The 15,629-nt window shown below is 42.1% G+C and overlaps 1 protein-coding gene across 1 annotated transcript; it reads left to right on the top strand.

The window, feature by feature from the left end:
- The first annotated feature begins 99 nt into the window (after nt 1-99).
- On the top strand, nt 100-9,871 carry LOC134502960 (outer mitochondrial transmembrane helix translocase-like). The gene is made up of 9 exons (XM_063311511.1): nt 100-300; nt 1,615-1,713; nt 2,701-2,821; nt 3,277-3,477; nt 4,420-4,526; nt 5,914-6,003; nt 7,491-7,541; nt 9,146-9,321; nt 9,503-9,871. The coding sequence occupies exons 1-9, from the start codon at nt 127-129 to the stop codon at nt 9,621-9,623; spliced, it is 1,140 nt and encodes a 379-aa protein (XP_063167581.1). The 5' UTR covers nt 100-126; the 3' UTR covers nt 9,624-9,871.
- Nucleotides 9,872-15,629: the final 5,758 nt, after the last annotated feature.

The raw sequence follows: 15,629 nt of genomic DNA, 5'->3' as shown, positions 1-15,629 counted from the left end.
TTAACAGCAGTACTAAATGCTCACGCAATGGCTTCAGACGTTTATCTTTAATCCTTTATATTCTGACCTCCCCTATCTCCATCCCATTTTTCAGGTTCCAGTTTTGGAGCTAGAAACATTTTAGAGATGTTGCTGGGGGAACTGTCCAAGGACTTCCTGATGCGCCCCCTAACACGGAATGAAGTGTTTGTTGTTCTTCTCCGTGTGGCCATCTTCGGAGCTACTACCTACTTCAGTATAAAGTGGGTATCAGATGCCCTAGATCCTGCCCAGAAGCAAAGAATACAGTTGAAGAAAAGAGTATGTACGACCAGCAAGCATGTTTGTGGCTGAGTTCACATGGTTAAATTAAGCCATTATTTAATTGTGATTTGTTGAATAATTGTTTTGACATATTCTAACATTGTAGCCTACAAGAACAGAAGGACTGGTCCTTCTTAACTCTTTTCCATTTGCTGTGCCCTCAGTTGCCTTTCTCACTTTAAAAAAGCAGAAACAAAAACATTGTGATGGGTGCTAGAAGCATAAAACCACCTACTGAAGACCAGTGAGTTGGACCAGCTCAACTACAGTCTCCATTGGGTCCTAGGTAGTGACAGCTGGTATGAGGCTCAGCTGAAAGGTCTGGGGCTTGGTATGTGTGGGAACAGAGAAGCGTGGGACATGTTTAGCTTTGTCAGAGCCAGAACAGCAGAGATGCTGTGAGGTATTGCATGATAAAATTACGTATGGAACTTACTGACAATTCCAAGATCTAGCAAAAGAATCAGGTTCAGAAATTAATTGATTGCCTGCTGGGAAATAACTTTTTTTTTCAACCCTTCCTGCACAAGGGGAAACAGGCTAGAAGACTCTGAATCCTGGGCATTCTTCATCTGTGTTATACTGTATGTGGTGATAAAGAACAACTGAGCATTTGCCTCCAGGAATCAAAATTATCACAGTCTTCCTGCCATGCATTTAAACTTTCTGCAACAGCCTTCCCCAATCTGATACCTTTAGATGTGTTGGGTTACAGTTCCACAGATTTCCAGGCAATTTGGCCAGAAGGTTGGATCAGACACAGTGTGTGTGTGTGTGTGTATAGTATATATAGTATACATACTATATATATATATATATATATATATATATATATATATATATATATATATGGAATTTTAACAAGATAAAAACAATACAATTTTTAAAGAAGAAATAAGGAAAATAAAGAAAACTAGAAATAAGAAGCAAAATGAGAAAAAGAAAGAAAAGATTATAAAGAAGAGGCTTCCAATCTTCTTAACAGTGGTTATAAATACTACGAGTGGGACTTCCTCAAGAACACTGTTCAGTTCCCATCACCTCTTCGATGCTGCTGAAAAGGCCACTTGCTTGCTTCTGGTGACTGCCTGGAATTCATTAGACCAGCTTTAATTGCATCTCTTTTGTGCTCATTATTATGAAGACCCACAATCATATTCTGAAGCCCTACTGGGCACCTGTGCTTGATATACCAAGGGCAAGTCAGCAAGAATAGCTCATGAGAGCAAGAGTGGCATGTCAAGGTAAATATCAGGTTTCAGCCTTGAGATTAGACCTGAATTTAGTTCCCCTTTTAATCTCCTCTGACAGGCAGAACACCTGATGAAGCAGATTGGAATAGAAAGAGTGAAGCTGACGGAGCATGAGATGAGCGTTGTTGCTCATTTGGTGGTCCCCAGGGACATAAAGGTGAGAGATGGGGGTGCTGCTTTTCTTATCCCAGTATCAACTGGGATACTGGGATAAGTCCCTCTAGTGAGAGGAGATGGGCAGTGACAAATTTAATAAATAAACAAACTGTGGCTTGTGGCTTGTGGCTTGGTCTGCAATCAGCCTGGACAACTGGGAAGAGCAGTTCAGCCCTTGACTGGCAGCTGAGCAAAGCCAAAGGTGAGGGGGTGGCGGCCATCACAGGAAAAGGCTACTTAAAAGAGAGAAAAAGGAAGACTATCCATGCTGGTTTTTGATTTGCTGAGCACCCAGGTGCAGTTCTCGATGGTGCAGTACAACTGGATCTCATTGCAGAAGCCCAGAGCCCCCCAGGACAAAATGATGACCTGAAGAAAGTTGGTGACCCTGACAGTAGCACATTGACCTGATATAGGAAAGGCAAGACTTCCATGACTCTCATCAATCTCTCTCTCTTCCAGGGGTGTCTACAAGTGTGGAGAGAAAAAAAAAATCAAGCCATGACTGTATGATCAAATCTCCACCTGTATTTTAGGCATGTCACAGAGAGGAGCTTCGATCCCATGGTCATGGCCATCATCTTCACTTTTCTGACCTACCCTGTGGACACCTCTGCTTTCATCCTATTTTTTAAAACAGGGTGGGGAAGACTGTGGGGTAGAACAATCAGACAGATTACCCAAAGCAGATATGGATACTATCTCTATCAGACTGAAAATGATTTGAAGAGTAATTAACTATCAACAACAAAATTACCTCTATTTAATCCAAACCAGACTTCCCCACTGAGGTAGCCTTCAACTCAGATTTAAATGTTCATGGGGAGAGAAAGTCAGGCCGGGTGGGGGGAAAGAAAATTAGTACAACTGCAGCTATATTTGAAGTTTAAACTTGGGACTTGGCAATGTCTGGAACCCAGCTGTTCTTACTAGACAGTTCAGAACTTCTTGGTCATTTCAGCCATCCATAAACTTGTCTATTTTGCAGGTCACTTGGAATGATGTTGCAGGCCTAGATGAGCTGGTCAGTGAACTTCAAGACACTGTAATCCTACCATTACAACAGACACACTTGTTTGAGCACTCCAGGCTCTGCCAGCCTCCAAAAGGTATCCTTGGCAAGTCATCATTTGAGAGACCTGAGAAGTCCAGAGGCAGGAGAGTCATTTCAGCCCTTGCCCTCCAACTTCTGTCTCAGTTCATCCTGTGTCAATATAATCTTCTTTGTCGGTTGAGTCAATAGCCAGATAAACAGAAGCACGTAGGAAGGCTCCACATCTTGAAATACTTATTTCATTTTGTATGTTAATTAGTTGGTCTTGAGGCATTAAATGAAATGTGTCGATCCATCCAATTATTTCAAATACTGAGCCACCATTTCAAAAGGGGCCCCCTCCATATACAAACCTTGGGACAATTGTTCCCCTAGACCAGGAAAATATAAAGGGGGGGTACACTCTTTTTTCCCTGAATCTGGATAAGGGATGTCCCCTCTAATTCATTAAGAGCTGGGGAGGTAGGGGAAGAATATGAATATGGACTTAAGAGTTTCCCTTTTATTTAGGTGTCTTACTTTATGGACCTCCGGGATGTGGCAAGAGTCTTCTTGCCAAAGCAATGGCCCAGACATCCAATTGTAGGTTCATAAATCTTCAGGCCTCTACCTTGATGGACAAATGGTATGGAGAGTCACAGAAACTCACCGCTGCTGTTTTTTCTCTGGCCACCAAAATCCAACCCTGCATAATTTTCATTGATGAAATAGGTAAGATCCCAGTCCCTGGTTCTTGTACTGTATACTGTAATTCAATGTTCCTTTTTCATGATTGGCTTTGACTTTAAAAACTTACCCTTTTGAATATTGAATCAATAGTTTTCTGCTTAGGTCCTTCCCCCTTCTTTCCATTAAATTGGCTTTTGTTAGAATAGAACACTGTAGTTGAAAAGGGAGAGCCAGTTCAGTGTAGTGGCTAAGGCAGTGTTTCTCAATCTTGGCTACTTTAAGCTGTGTGGACTTCAACTCCCAGAATTCCCCAGCCATGGATGGGTGGATGGAGAATTCTGGGAGTTCCACACATCTTAAAGTGGCCAAGGTTGAGAAACCCTGGTATAGAAAGTCTTGCTGAAATGGTGGTTAGTTCCTGGTGACTAAAGGGACAGAGTCATGTTGTTATTGGTGTAGGCTTTTGTGGCCAATATCTGTTGGGCAGTGTTGGGCTTCAGGGTTTAGTGACCATGGTCTAGAGAACAGATTTCCTGATGTTTCACTGGCAAATGTGGCTGATAACTTCACCTCCTTCTCATTACACAGTCCCACTGCACACAAGCAAACATGCACCCCTTCTGCAAAGGTCTGGTACTCAGATTCATTACACAACACCTTGCCTCTGAAGATGCCAGCCACGGGTACTGGCAAAGCATCAGGAAACCTACTGTCTAGACCACAGTCACTAAATCCTGAAGCCCAACACTGCCTCATGTTATTACTGATTTCCTTTCGAAAGTCCTATGACAGTAAAAGACCCTACTGTAAGAAGCAATGGTTCAGCCTTTGGAAAAACCTAATCCCCACTGTATTTTGCTATTGTTTTGGGATGAGGTGAAAGAGAAAGCCAAAACTGCTAAACAAAACAGACCAAAACCTGGAGAAAAGCAGTAATTCAACCTCATTGAACTATTATTTTTATGTTCTACCCATTCCTGGTAGATGCCTTCCTGAGGAACCGCTCCAGAACTGACCATGAAGCCACAGCTATGATGAAAGCAGAATTCATGAGTCTTTGGGATGGGCTGCAAACAGAATCCAATTGCCAGGTAGCGCTTGGTGCTTGGATCCATTAATGCAAACGGAGTCCAAGCCAGCATTAAAAATATGGACTTTCCATCCTTCCACCACAGCAACAGTCCTGTGTATTTGCCTGGTTTGCATATTATGCTCAACCAAGGTTGGCCTTTTAATAGACTGGAAAAAACCCTAAAACATCACAAATAAACTAAAACTACATGGTCACTTGAAGGTCACTTGAAGGTACATACAACACACTAAGCCAAAATGTGCTCAATTTGCTTTTCACTTAGTCTTTATGTAACCCCAGCCATTGTGATGGTTAAACCAGGATTTATGGTTAACATGAGATCTAAATTGGTTGTGGGCAACTGTTTAGTGGCCAGGACCACCTTTAGCTCTTTGGAAGAAGCAAAGAATACTGTGGTGGAGCAGTAATGCAAAGCAGATGGGAACTTTCCTTACCTGCACAGACAGGTCAGGAATTCTCTTCTGGGATTTTATTGGCAGGTTAGTTAGGCTTACATTCAATCTATGTAGAGCTTACACAGAGTTCCTTCCCTCAGGATTGTGGGAAATCATCATACTGGTCTTTAGAGGACTACGGAAGACAAGTCCTGTGGGTTTAGTGACTATCCACGCAATATCCATACTTAAAAACCAAAACTTAGTCCAGTATGTGAACCCAGTCGGAGAGCTTTATTCCATTCATGAGAAGTGGGAATGGAGCACTTTCCCATTCCTTCTGTTCAGAAGGATCTGGTTGGCCATGGGGGGAAGCGAATGCTTGGCAAAGAAATCCTTGGAGTCTTCTTTCATTCTTAAGCCTCATTTAAACATGATATATTACGCTTCCATGTTATAACAACACACACATCAATATAGTTTGGAATGGAGGAGCATAGAAATCTTAGAAATAAATTATATAGTCATTCATAGTTTAAGTGATGAGAACAACGTAAATAACTGGATGGCCAACAGATTGTAATGCAAACAAACAAATAAGAATGGAAAATCAACCATAGAGGTTTGTCTTCCATTGTGGGTTTGCCTATGGCATCTTGGTTATTTGATTATGGTCATTTTAATTCTGTTTTTTGTTTTGTTGACCAAGGTTTTATTATACTGTGTTTTTCTGTGGATTGTTGTTAGCCACCCAGAGGGTAGTCATATACATTTTTGAAGAAAGTAAGTAAATAAATACTAATATATAAATTAAGGTGCTAGAAGATGATAGATGATAGATGGAGACAGGTAGATAAAGAGACAGACAGACGTGTACGTTCTGTGGAAAAAAATAGCTCTTTTGCTCATGTTAATTTACCAGATTTATGTGGTTAAAACAATCAGCAATCCTGGGGCTTTATGGCTGGCTGGCTGGCTGGCTGGCTGACTGACTTTATTTATTTATTTCAGGTAATGGTGCTAGGAGCCACCAACAGGCCCCAAGACGTGGACCCAGCCATCCTGAGGAGGATGCCAACAGCTTTTCAGATTGCTCTACCTGTGAGCAGACCTGACTTCCCTTCCCACAAACCCTCTTCCCCATCCATCCTCACTGCTGGATAGTAAGACCTCAGGTCCAGTGTGGAGTTTGCAAGACCCAGTCAGTCAAACCATTGGGTGCCTCGGGAAGACTGCAGCCAGAAAGTTTGTGGCAGGGAGGCCTAGGTGGCTTGAAGAAATAATTGCAGAAACACAGAAAACAACTTATACAGAATATTTCATATTTTAAATGCCTCCATTCAATGGACAGACCCAGATAGGATAGGAACAAGTTGTTTTCTGAGCAACTAGATAAAATATGACCTGCATACTTTCCGTTATAGCTTTACAAGTAAAAAATGGGTCAAGGGACAATAATGCTCTGAGACAGGCTGCTCCTCGTGCTAATCAATAAACTATTCCATCCTACAGTGTTTAACATGGTAGGAGAACACGACAAGGTTACAAGCAGAAAATACTTCTGGCTTGGACACCCCTACTCTCTACATTGCATTTTGGAAAAAAAGGCCGCATTGTACAATAAAAAAACTTTTCTGGAAGTATGCTGCTTTTTTAAGAAGTTAGACCTGACAATTTAGCAGGGCACAAGGAATGTCAATCACTTTACAGGTAGTCCTCAATTAATGACCACAATTGGGACTAGAAGTTTGGTTGCTAAGTGAAACGGTCATTAAGCAAATCAGATCCAATTTTACAACCTTTTTTGCAGCAGTCATTAAGCAAACCATGTAGTCATTAAGCAAATCATGCAGTTCCCCACTGATTTTGCTTGCCAGAAGCTGGCTGGGAAGGTTGAAAATGGCAATCACGTGACCATGGGACACTGATGGTTATAAATATGAACCAGTTGCCAAGAGCCCAAATCGTGATCATGTGACCGCAGGGATGTGGCGGTGGTCATAAATGTGAGGACCAAATGCAAGTTGGTTTTCTCAGCACTGTTCTAAGTCTGAACAATCACTAGACAAATGGTCGTTAAGCGAGGACCACTGTAGTATGTTGTCCCAATCCAAAGGTCCCCAGTTTGAAAGCTTGTGATTCCACTTGGAATGGCAAGACTGTTGTGGTCAGTACAACCAACTGTCTAATAGGCGGTGGGCAGAATCTTAATTTTTAAAATATTTCTGAAGTATCTTTTTTTTTTTGAGAGGGAGAGGGAGAGAGAGATAGCACCAGTTTGGTGTAGTGGTTAAAGACACCAGGGTAGGAACCAGGAGACTGTGAGTTCTAGTCCCACCCTAGGCACAAAGCCAGCTGGGTGATCCCGGGCCAGTCACTCCCTCTCAGCCCTAGGAAGGAGGCAGTGGCAAACCACTTCCAAAAAACCTTGCCAAGAAAACTGCAGGACTGGTCCAGGCAGTCACCAGGAGTCAAGACTGACTCGAAGGCACCAATATATCTATATCATCTATATCTACTGTATATCTAATCTATATCTTTTTTGGCATGGTGGTTTCAGTCCCACTCTCTGTTCTTTCTCCTGGCAGACCCAAAGACAAAGACAAGATATCTTGAAGCTAATTCTTGCTGGAGAAAATGTAAGTTTCCTGCTTTCCTCTCATGTGTTCAGTTTAAATCTTATTAAAGGGCAGAGCTGTGGAAAAACTCCTGAAATACTAACAAGTCACTGTAGTCAGTGAAGGGCTTCAAGGGCCAAAGGCAAGTTAGGTTTATGCATATAACCTTTTCAGCAATCAAACTCAAATTTTAAACCCAAGGGATGGCCACAGGTAGCCCTCAGGCTGTATGTGGCTGCCAGTCTATTTTCACGTGGCCCTCGGCCTAATTCTAAAAACTCATTCAGAGCTCTCAGTTCTGACCTACGGTAAGAGCCACTAGATCAGTATTTCTCAATCTCAGCAACTTTAAGATGTGTGGACTTCAACTCCCAGAATTCCCCAGCCAGCTTGTTGGCTGGGGAATTCTGGGAGTTGAAGTCCACACATCTTAAAAGCTGCTGAGGTTGAAGAACACTGCACTAGATATTCTTCCCTATGTCCTGCTGTTTGGAAGCTAAGATGGTGTCAGGAAGAGATGGGTTCCCTATAAAGTTTTGGCTCTGGCCCTACCCACAGCTTGCTTTGGTCCTGCATATAATGCAGCCTCCACAGAATGAACACAACTCTCAGCAGGAAGAAATGTTGCCCAGCCTTTCCTTAATAAACTGGTCTATTCCAACTGGAATAATCAGAATTAACCATTTCAATAATCAAGCAAGAACGTTTTGCTCCTAACCACAGGAGAGAACTATGTTGCTCCTAACAACATGAAACACAGCATTAAATGCCAAGCAGAAAGGGCCTACATTGCTGGTAGTCTATCAACCTTTGGAGGTAGGACCCCAACTCCAGAACTTGCATGAAACTAAGGCCGACGTTGTTGCCGTTGAACTGCAAAGACCTACAGTTGTAATCGAAATTCTTCAATCCCCATAGCAAAGCAGGTTGATTGTCAAAATGTACAGACTTTCAGCTGTTTGCAATGAGCAAACCAAACAAAAGCAATTGAAATGTAGCTCAACACAACGAATACTTCAAGTGGTGTCCCCAAGTTCAACTGAAAATGCAACTTATAATGACTTCTCCAGTCTCAAAATTATTCAACCCCCTGAATAGAATCTGTCACAAACAGCACACATACAGTATGCAAAACTTTTTAATTTTGATTACAACTCTAGACTTCCACCTTTCCGCCATAAAAATACTTCTGGGCCTTTTGACAAAGTAGCAACGCTACCTACATCAAAGGTGAGATTTACTGGCATTTTGGAAATAAGATGGTGCCTACAGTAGAGGTGCCCAGGGCAACCCATTTTAACATCAGGTGCTGTTAACTCCTTACTATTTTTATTTTAAACCCCCGATACTGAGAGATGGCACTGTAGTAATTTCCCTACTACTCCTATGTCTATTACTGCCAATATGTTGCAAGGAGGAGTCTAGATTGCCTGCTTGGGGGGCAATGGGATGGATCAGTCCTTACCCTGGGCATATAGAACATCCCAGTTTATTTGCCAAAGCCACCAGGAAGTACACTCTGTTTAAGCAGAGTCACCTCTGAGTTGCCTGAAATAAGGTGAGATGATAAAGTGGGTAAAACTGATGACCAAACCTGGATTTTCAGTTGGTGTTGACTTTCTCAGATGAGCAATGCTGTGAGCCTGAAGGAGCTGGCAGAGAAAACACGTGGTTACTCAGGCAGTGACCTGTGGGAATTGTGCCGGGATGCAGCCACGTATCGCGTGCGTGATTATGTCCGAAAACAACAGATGAAACAGATTGCCCAGATGCTGCACCAAACAGACAGTGATGGGGAGGTGTAAGTCATCTCTCATTTCTACCCCTTCACGCCTGACTTCTCCTGGGTTCTATTGCCAGAAGATGCTGGGTTCCACAATGTGGTTACAAGTTAATGTTCAGGAGTTGCAATGGGAAAAGAGGGCAAGACGTTCTAGAAAGAAATGAAAGGGAGCCTATCCTTTTCTTCTTTTCATGCCCAGCGACTTGGAAGAGAATTCCTTGCGGCCGCTTACTCAGCTAGACCTGTTGCTTGCTCTGGAAAAAATGAGGGAATCCAAGGGAGCCACATCAGCAGCGCCTACGGAGCCAGCTTTGGACTGAGTGGATGGGACTCCTAACCTGGAGAACAAAGGTTACGATCATTGCAAATACTTTGCTGTAACTTTATTGGGGAAGGGTCAAAAGAACTGGTAGGAATGAAGATGTTCTTGAGAAATCAAGCAGTGAGATAGTTCAACAAGGAAAAATGCACATTATGAGTGCAGGGCAGATTTTCACAATCTGCAGTGCACTCCAGAGGTGCTGTGGGCAGACACTTCCAACCTCTGGTGAAAATTCTGTTTCACTGCTCCCCCTGCCTTGCAGGTTTTGCACCAACATATAAATAAAGCATTTGACAATTGAGAATTAAGGGGGTTATTGGGGGGTTGCAACATTGGGGAACACTCCTGCAAGGAAAGAAGTCACACGAACCAAAAAGGCGGAGAGAGCCAGTCATACAAAATAGCAACACATACTTTTGAGAAATGAATTATTGTCTGAGTAGCAAGTCATTCTTTATGAAGCAGTCCAGCCGCTAACTCAAGGCAGTGTTAAGAGAAAATTACTGGGCCTAAATAGCTCTTGAAGATGTGTGGAGTTCAACTCCCAGAATTCCCCAGCCAGCCATACTGGCTGGGGAATTCTGGGAGTTGAACTCCACACATCTTCAAGTGGCCGAGGCTGAGAAACACTGCTGTAGCAAATTCTGTTTCACCGCTCTCCCCCCTCACAGGTTTTGCACCAATGTATAAATAAAGCATTTGGAAACTGAAAATACTTCATAGTCTTTTTATTACATCTGTTTTCTCACTCTGGTACTCACAAGGGCTTTTAAATCGTTCCTGAGAAAATACTCTTATCCTAGGTTCCCACAGCTGAAAAATCATGTATCAAAACTGGCATCTTCCAGATTCAGTTCTACATTTCTCCTGAAGCTTTAAAAATGAAAAAAATGAATGTGCTTTGAATGGGTGGCCCAAAACACAGGCTGTTTTGGGCCACCCACTCAAAGGATATTTATTTACCCTTTTTAAACACAAAATAGATCAATAACAACTACAGGTAGTCCTCACTTAACGACCACAATTGGGACCAGAATTTTGGTTGCTAAGCAAAGCAGTAATTAAGCGAATCCAACTCAATTTTATGACCATTTTTGTGGTGGTCATTAAGTGAATCACTGCAGGTGTTAAGCAAACCACATGGGCATTAAGTGAATCATGCAGTTCCCCATTGATTTTGCTTGCCAGAAGTCAGTCAGGAAGGTTGAAAATGGTGATCACATGACCATGGGATGCTGCAACAGTCATAAATGTGAACTGGTTGCCAAGTGCCCAAATTGTGATCACATGTCTGCGGGGATACCATGACAGTCCTAAGTGTGAAGACCGGTTGTAAGTCGGGTTTTTCAGCACCATCACTAAACGAATGGTCACTAAACAAATGATCATTAAGTGAGGACTACATGTAGGCAATGGACCGGCAGCAACTCAGAAAGGCTAACATATAATCTAGGCAGATAAATCTTACTTTACTGAGAGGGGATTTCCCATTTAGCATTTTTCATATGCAATCACTTGGAAAGTTCATAAATTCCCCCCCTTTTTATTATGTTGTTATAAATCTTAGTACATTGTGTTGTTTCCATGCATTGATATTTGTATGATGTTTAAAATTATTAATATTCTATTGTTTAAATAGCTTAGAAGACTGAGGACAGAAAAGAGAAAGAAAAAACTTTCTATTGATGTTAATTACAATTTAGGATGACAATGTTACAAACAATTTTGTTTTACTTTTTCATCCAAAGTTGGGTGAAACATTGAAAAAGGACACTACAACTCACATTAAAAAATAATTAGAGGCTTCAATCTTAAGCTGATTACTTATTAAAGTCTCCCTTGTATTGTGACTTAGTGTAAGTTCATAGTGTTCCTAATTTCTATTAGTCTTAGTTTATATTTCTTAGAAAATGCCCACTAAGTTTTGGGGAGTCCACTTTTCTAGACCCAGGTTAAATGTTCCAATCACTGTTCCTGTTTTTTGCAACCAGAAACCACAATTTAACAGGCCACCAGCCAGCATCATAGTTAATAAAATCTCCAGCCTCCACTAAGTTGCCAAAAGCATTCAGAGAAAATGAAATGGCATGTGGCCGTATCTCAGTTCTTTATTTGGGGATTAGTTCTTAAACTATGTTAAGACTATTTCAGGGCTTACAATTCAGTATTTGAGGATTTTCCATTTCAAAATGCAGGAAATCATGCAAACCGCTTTCTGAAAAGGTGGTCAGAGATGGCTCTGGAGAGCCCAGAAAAGAGGTTAAGGGTAGGTGCAGGTCACTTACTTGTTCTCAAGTAGCAGAAAATGAGAAGTTGTAGGTACATGGGTAATACTTGACTTCCTCCTAAGCCTTTTTCTTCTATTGCCAAGCACTGTATGTGAGCTGCATTTGTTGCTGTTTGCTGCCCTCTCCTGGTCAGAATGCTTTTGATGTTATAAGTGGAGCATGGCCTGGAAGTTTAGAGCACCTGTTGCCTTTTTGCCTGAAATTCATGGCCTGCTCTGCAGATGGAAGGCTGCCAAATTCCAGGTTTCTGCAGAGTATAGTGTGCCAATGTGCCTGCAACTCTTGCATTCGGGTGATCAGCCTGGGAAGACTCATTGCAAGAATTCCTTTGGGGCGTGAGCCCAACCCATTAAAAACACCAAAAGCCTCCCAAAGAGCCATTGAAACAGGAATCATGAATTAAAAATACCATCATAGAAGCTGTCCTGAATTCTGGATTCCACTTTAGAAATCAGCTAGGGAACTCTGGTGGTAAGATGCAGCACAGTAGAACTTGGTCCAGGCAAATGTGCTCTTCAAAATGCATGCATGCACACATGCATGCATGCACGCATGCATATTTATTTATTTATGAAATTTACAGGGCCACCCAACTTGAACAATGCAACTCTGGGTGGCCTATAATAAAGAAATAACAAAATGAAGAAACAGTAAACCAACTGCCGTTAAAATCTCAACAGCAGCAATTAATAGGCAATCAGGAACCCAAACTTGCTTCATAGCCTCCACGTGGGATCTCCAATAATCACGGCCCCAATACCCTTGCATGGTATTTTGACAGAACTAGCCTTGATTCTAAGTCTTCTGAATGAAAAGGATAATTTTGTAACTCACGTCCCATCAGATGTGAACACAAACTATGATCATTAGCTAACGTATGGTGGGATATTCATCTTTTGATGGGTAAGTCCATCAGAAGGGGACATCCATCCACATAAAGCAAACTGAGCTGTATGGACTCCTCCAGGAAGAGGTGCATTATGGTATCACAAGAAAAGCATGTAGTGCCATCAGGGTTCTAGAGTGATGAGCTTGGAACCCATGAAAGAAACCTAAGTAGTTGTATCCAAGACTACTGCTGAGAGAGATCAAGGTAACTGCTGAAGGATGTGTCCCAAAACCTGATTGCAAGTTATTTTTGAGATATGTACATCGACAGTGCCTGGAAGTACATTCAGTAAGCAGCCATCAACATCTTCATTTTGTTTTAGCCTAAAATATTTCATCTTCTCAGGGCCACGTATACTGAGCAACAAAGAGAAAATAGATTCCCCAGACACCAACCAACCAAAAGTGAGGTTACAGAAGAGCCAAATTGGCCTGCCCCTAAAAAGGAGACCTGGATTTTCCCAAAGCAGCTACAAGGCACCTTTAAATGCAACACTCCCCAAACCACCAAATGACTGCTTGGCAAGGGTGTATCAACAATTTCATGAGAGATGGGCTGTGCTGGGATGCTGCAGTCATCTCTATAGCGCAACAGCAGGTCTTACGTGCCTGCCAAGGCGGCATCTTGGCCAAAATGACCAAACCGGAAATCCAAGCTCTCCTTGGTAGGAACAGAAACATCCTCCTCACTCAGGGGTTGACTCTGGGCGGCCACAAGTGTCTGGTCATACGAGACAACCTGTATACTGACGGCCAACAGCATACCATGGACCTCCGAACCAAGCTCTACTATGGTGACGAGGACAACCACACCCAAGCTGTCACGGTGGTCCTGGTTAATCCTATTTGCCTAATCCTCATTGGTATGAAGGGGATTCAGGGAGGGACACTGAATCTGAAAGCTTTCCAGACAGCAAAGTACATCAAGGACCATTTACACCAATAGACACGCTACAAGCTTCTACCATCCTGTCAGCTACAGGCCGCTCTTTTACTAGTCCAGCTTGCAAGGGATGGCATTTTTCTTTCCATCCTGTTGAGGGGCATGCAGGAAAGATAAATCCTGGTAACTTCTAAAAAAGTCCAAGGCTAGTGGGACTGATGTTTCAGACCTGATGATCTTAAGCTTCATCTTTCGTAAGTAGAGAATGAGCACCAGAATTAGAATCGACCCCCATCTACAGCTCCTGGAGGCAGTAGCAGCTCTCTGGAAATACTCCAAGAAGGTCCTACTAATGACTGGTTCACATTTGCATCTTTCCAGGAAGAGCTTGAACCTGCTTACCTTTACAGCACTGCTCACCTATGCCATCCTCAGCAATCCTGTGTGTTTTCTAGGTGCTGCCACGGATCTACTCAAGACAATCTTCTAGATTCCCATATTAACATATCCTGCAGTTCAGTCCCACCACAGCCTTACATCCCGTCTCCCCAAGGACACATTTGCAGGTCACTCCTCTGCTTCTACATATGCTAATACTTCTAAATTCATTCCTGGCTGCTTCCATTTCTATTTTTGATATTGCCACCTGTTTTGATTAGTAGGCTTTCTTAAAAAGTTTACAGAGATTTCCAAAAATACAGTTATTTTCCAATCTATAATCTTGTTCTCTCTGTAATTTGCTTGCTTCTACTCTGCACATCCACTAAGGCTTATTGCTGATGGGCAGTTTAAAATGTAATAAATAAATGGGACTTTGTAAGGGAAAATGGCGTAATTCTACAACTGTGCCAGCTCGGCTATTTTATTGAACCTTTCCTCCTTGGCTTAAAATAAAAAGCAGTCCCTGGACACTGTCCCTTAAGGCTCTTCCCTCAAGGAAACAAAGTTCTCATGGCCAAATATCAATGAAAATATCTGCAGAGGCATAGAGAAAGCCCGTAAAGGACACAGGTTTCTCGGCTGCATGAATTGCAAAATGTGGTATTTCTACTAAAGCAGCCTTTCCCAGCCTGGTTTCCTCCAGCTGTGTTAGACTTCAATGCACATGCTGTCTCAGGAAGCATGGAGGTCTAATGGGAAATATATTAATATAGCCTTCTGCAATCAAAAAAACCCCAGCAGGTTTCTCATTCTGAAAGGTAGAGAAGGTCCATGTAATACCTTCTCAGGATTTCTTTATAAGCAACTGGGGCAGGCACTTTTGGGGTCCGAGTTTCTGCTCCAGTCACCAATTTCTCCTACTTGTTATTACATAATTAGACAACCCAGAACCTGTTGCATCATCATTTCAGAACTATTTCCTTACGAGATTCCTCAATACTTTCAACAATGGCAGTTTCTAATGTACTGCCTTTGCTGGAAAAGTTCTTAAAAATTCAGGGAGATACTCAGAAACGTATCTGCCTTGAAAATAGCCCATGTCATTCATACTGAACTGTGTAGCACAGTCAAACATCAGGAGTTGACCACAGGAAATGTTTTATGACATTTTGTATTATGTCATAAAATGTTTTATGCTAATATTTATGTCATAAAATGTTCTATACAATTTGCCAAAATTCTATTCCACGGGAGTCACGGGTCCTGGATTTTGGACGCATCCTGTAAGTTAGCCCATTTGAGGTACCTTGGTTCAAAAATTGTTGCCCTACGATGGACCATTTGGCCCAGTTAAAGGTTACAGCATTAAACAGACACGAGAGTTTTAGTAGTATATAGATAGAAAATAGATTTCCCAGTTATCACAAAATATCTGTATCCCCACTGTCCAAAAGCTGCTCTCCCACCTCTCTGAGCCCCACATTCTGCCACTTTCAATCAATTAATATTTGCAGTTGGTTAACACGCTGCCTTGTGTTGTTGTTTATCTATGCGGAATTTGCAG

The sequence above is a fragment of the Candoia aspera genome, chromosome 9 (assembly GCF_035149785.1).
Source record: "Candoia aspera isolate rCanAsp1 chromosome 9, rCanAsp1.hap2, whole genome shotgun sequence".
In the NCBI taxonomy this organism is placed as follows: Eukaryota; Metazoa; Chordata; class Lepidosauria; order Squamata; family Boidae; genus Candoia; species Candoia aspera.
Note: the sequence above shows the minus strand (reverse complement) of the source record. Positions and strands in the feature narration are given on the sequence as shown.

Bases quoted from the DNA above. Each gene is read 5' to 3' on its own strand.
- LOC134502960 (XM_063311511.1), top strand. From the start codon at position 127: ATGTTGCTGGGGGAACTGTCCAAGGACTTCCTGATGCGCCCCCTAACA. The intron at 1,714-2,700 runs GTGAGAGATGGG...TCTATTTTGCAG, and splicing joins TGGTCCCCAGGGACATAAAG to GTCACTTGGAATGATGTTGC. The intron at 4,527-5,913 runs GTAGCGCTTGGT...TATTTATTTCAG, and splicing joins AAACAGAATCCAATTGCCAG to GTAATGGTGCTAGGAGCCAC.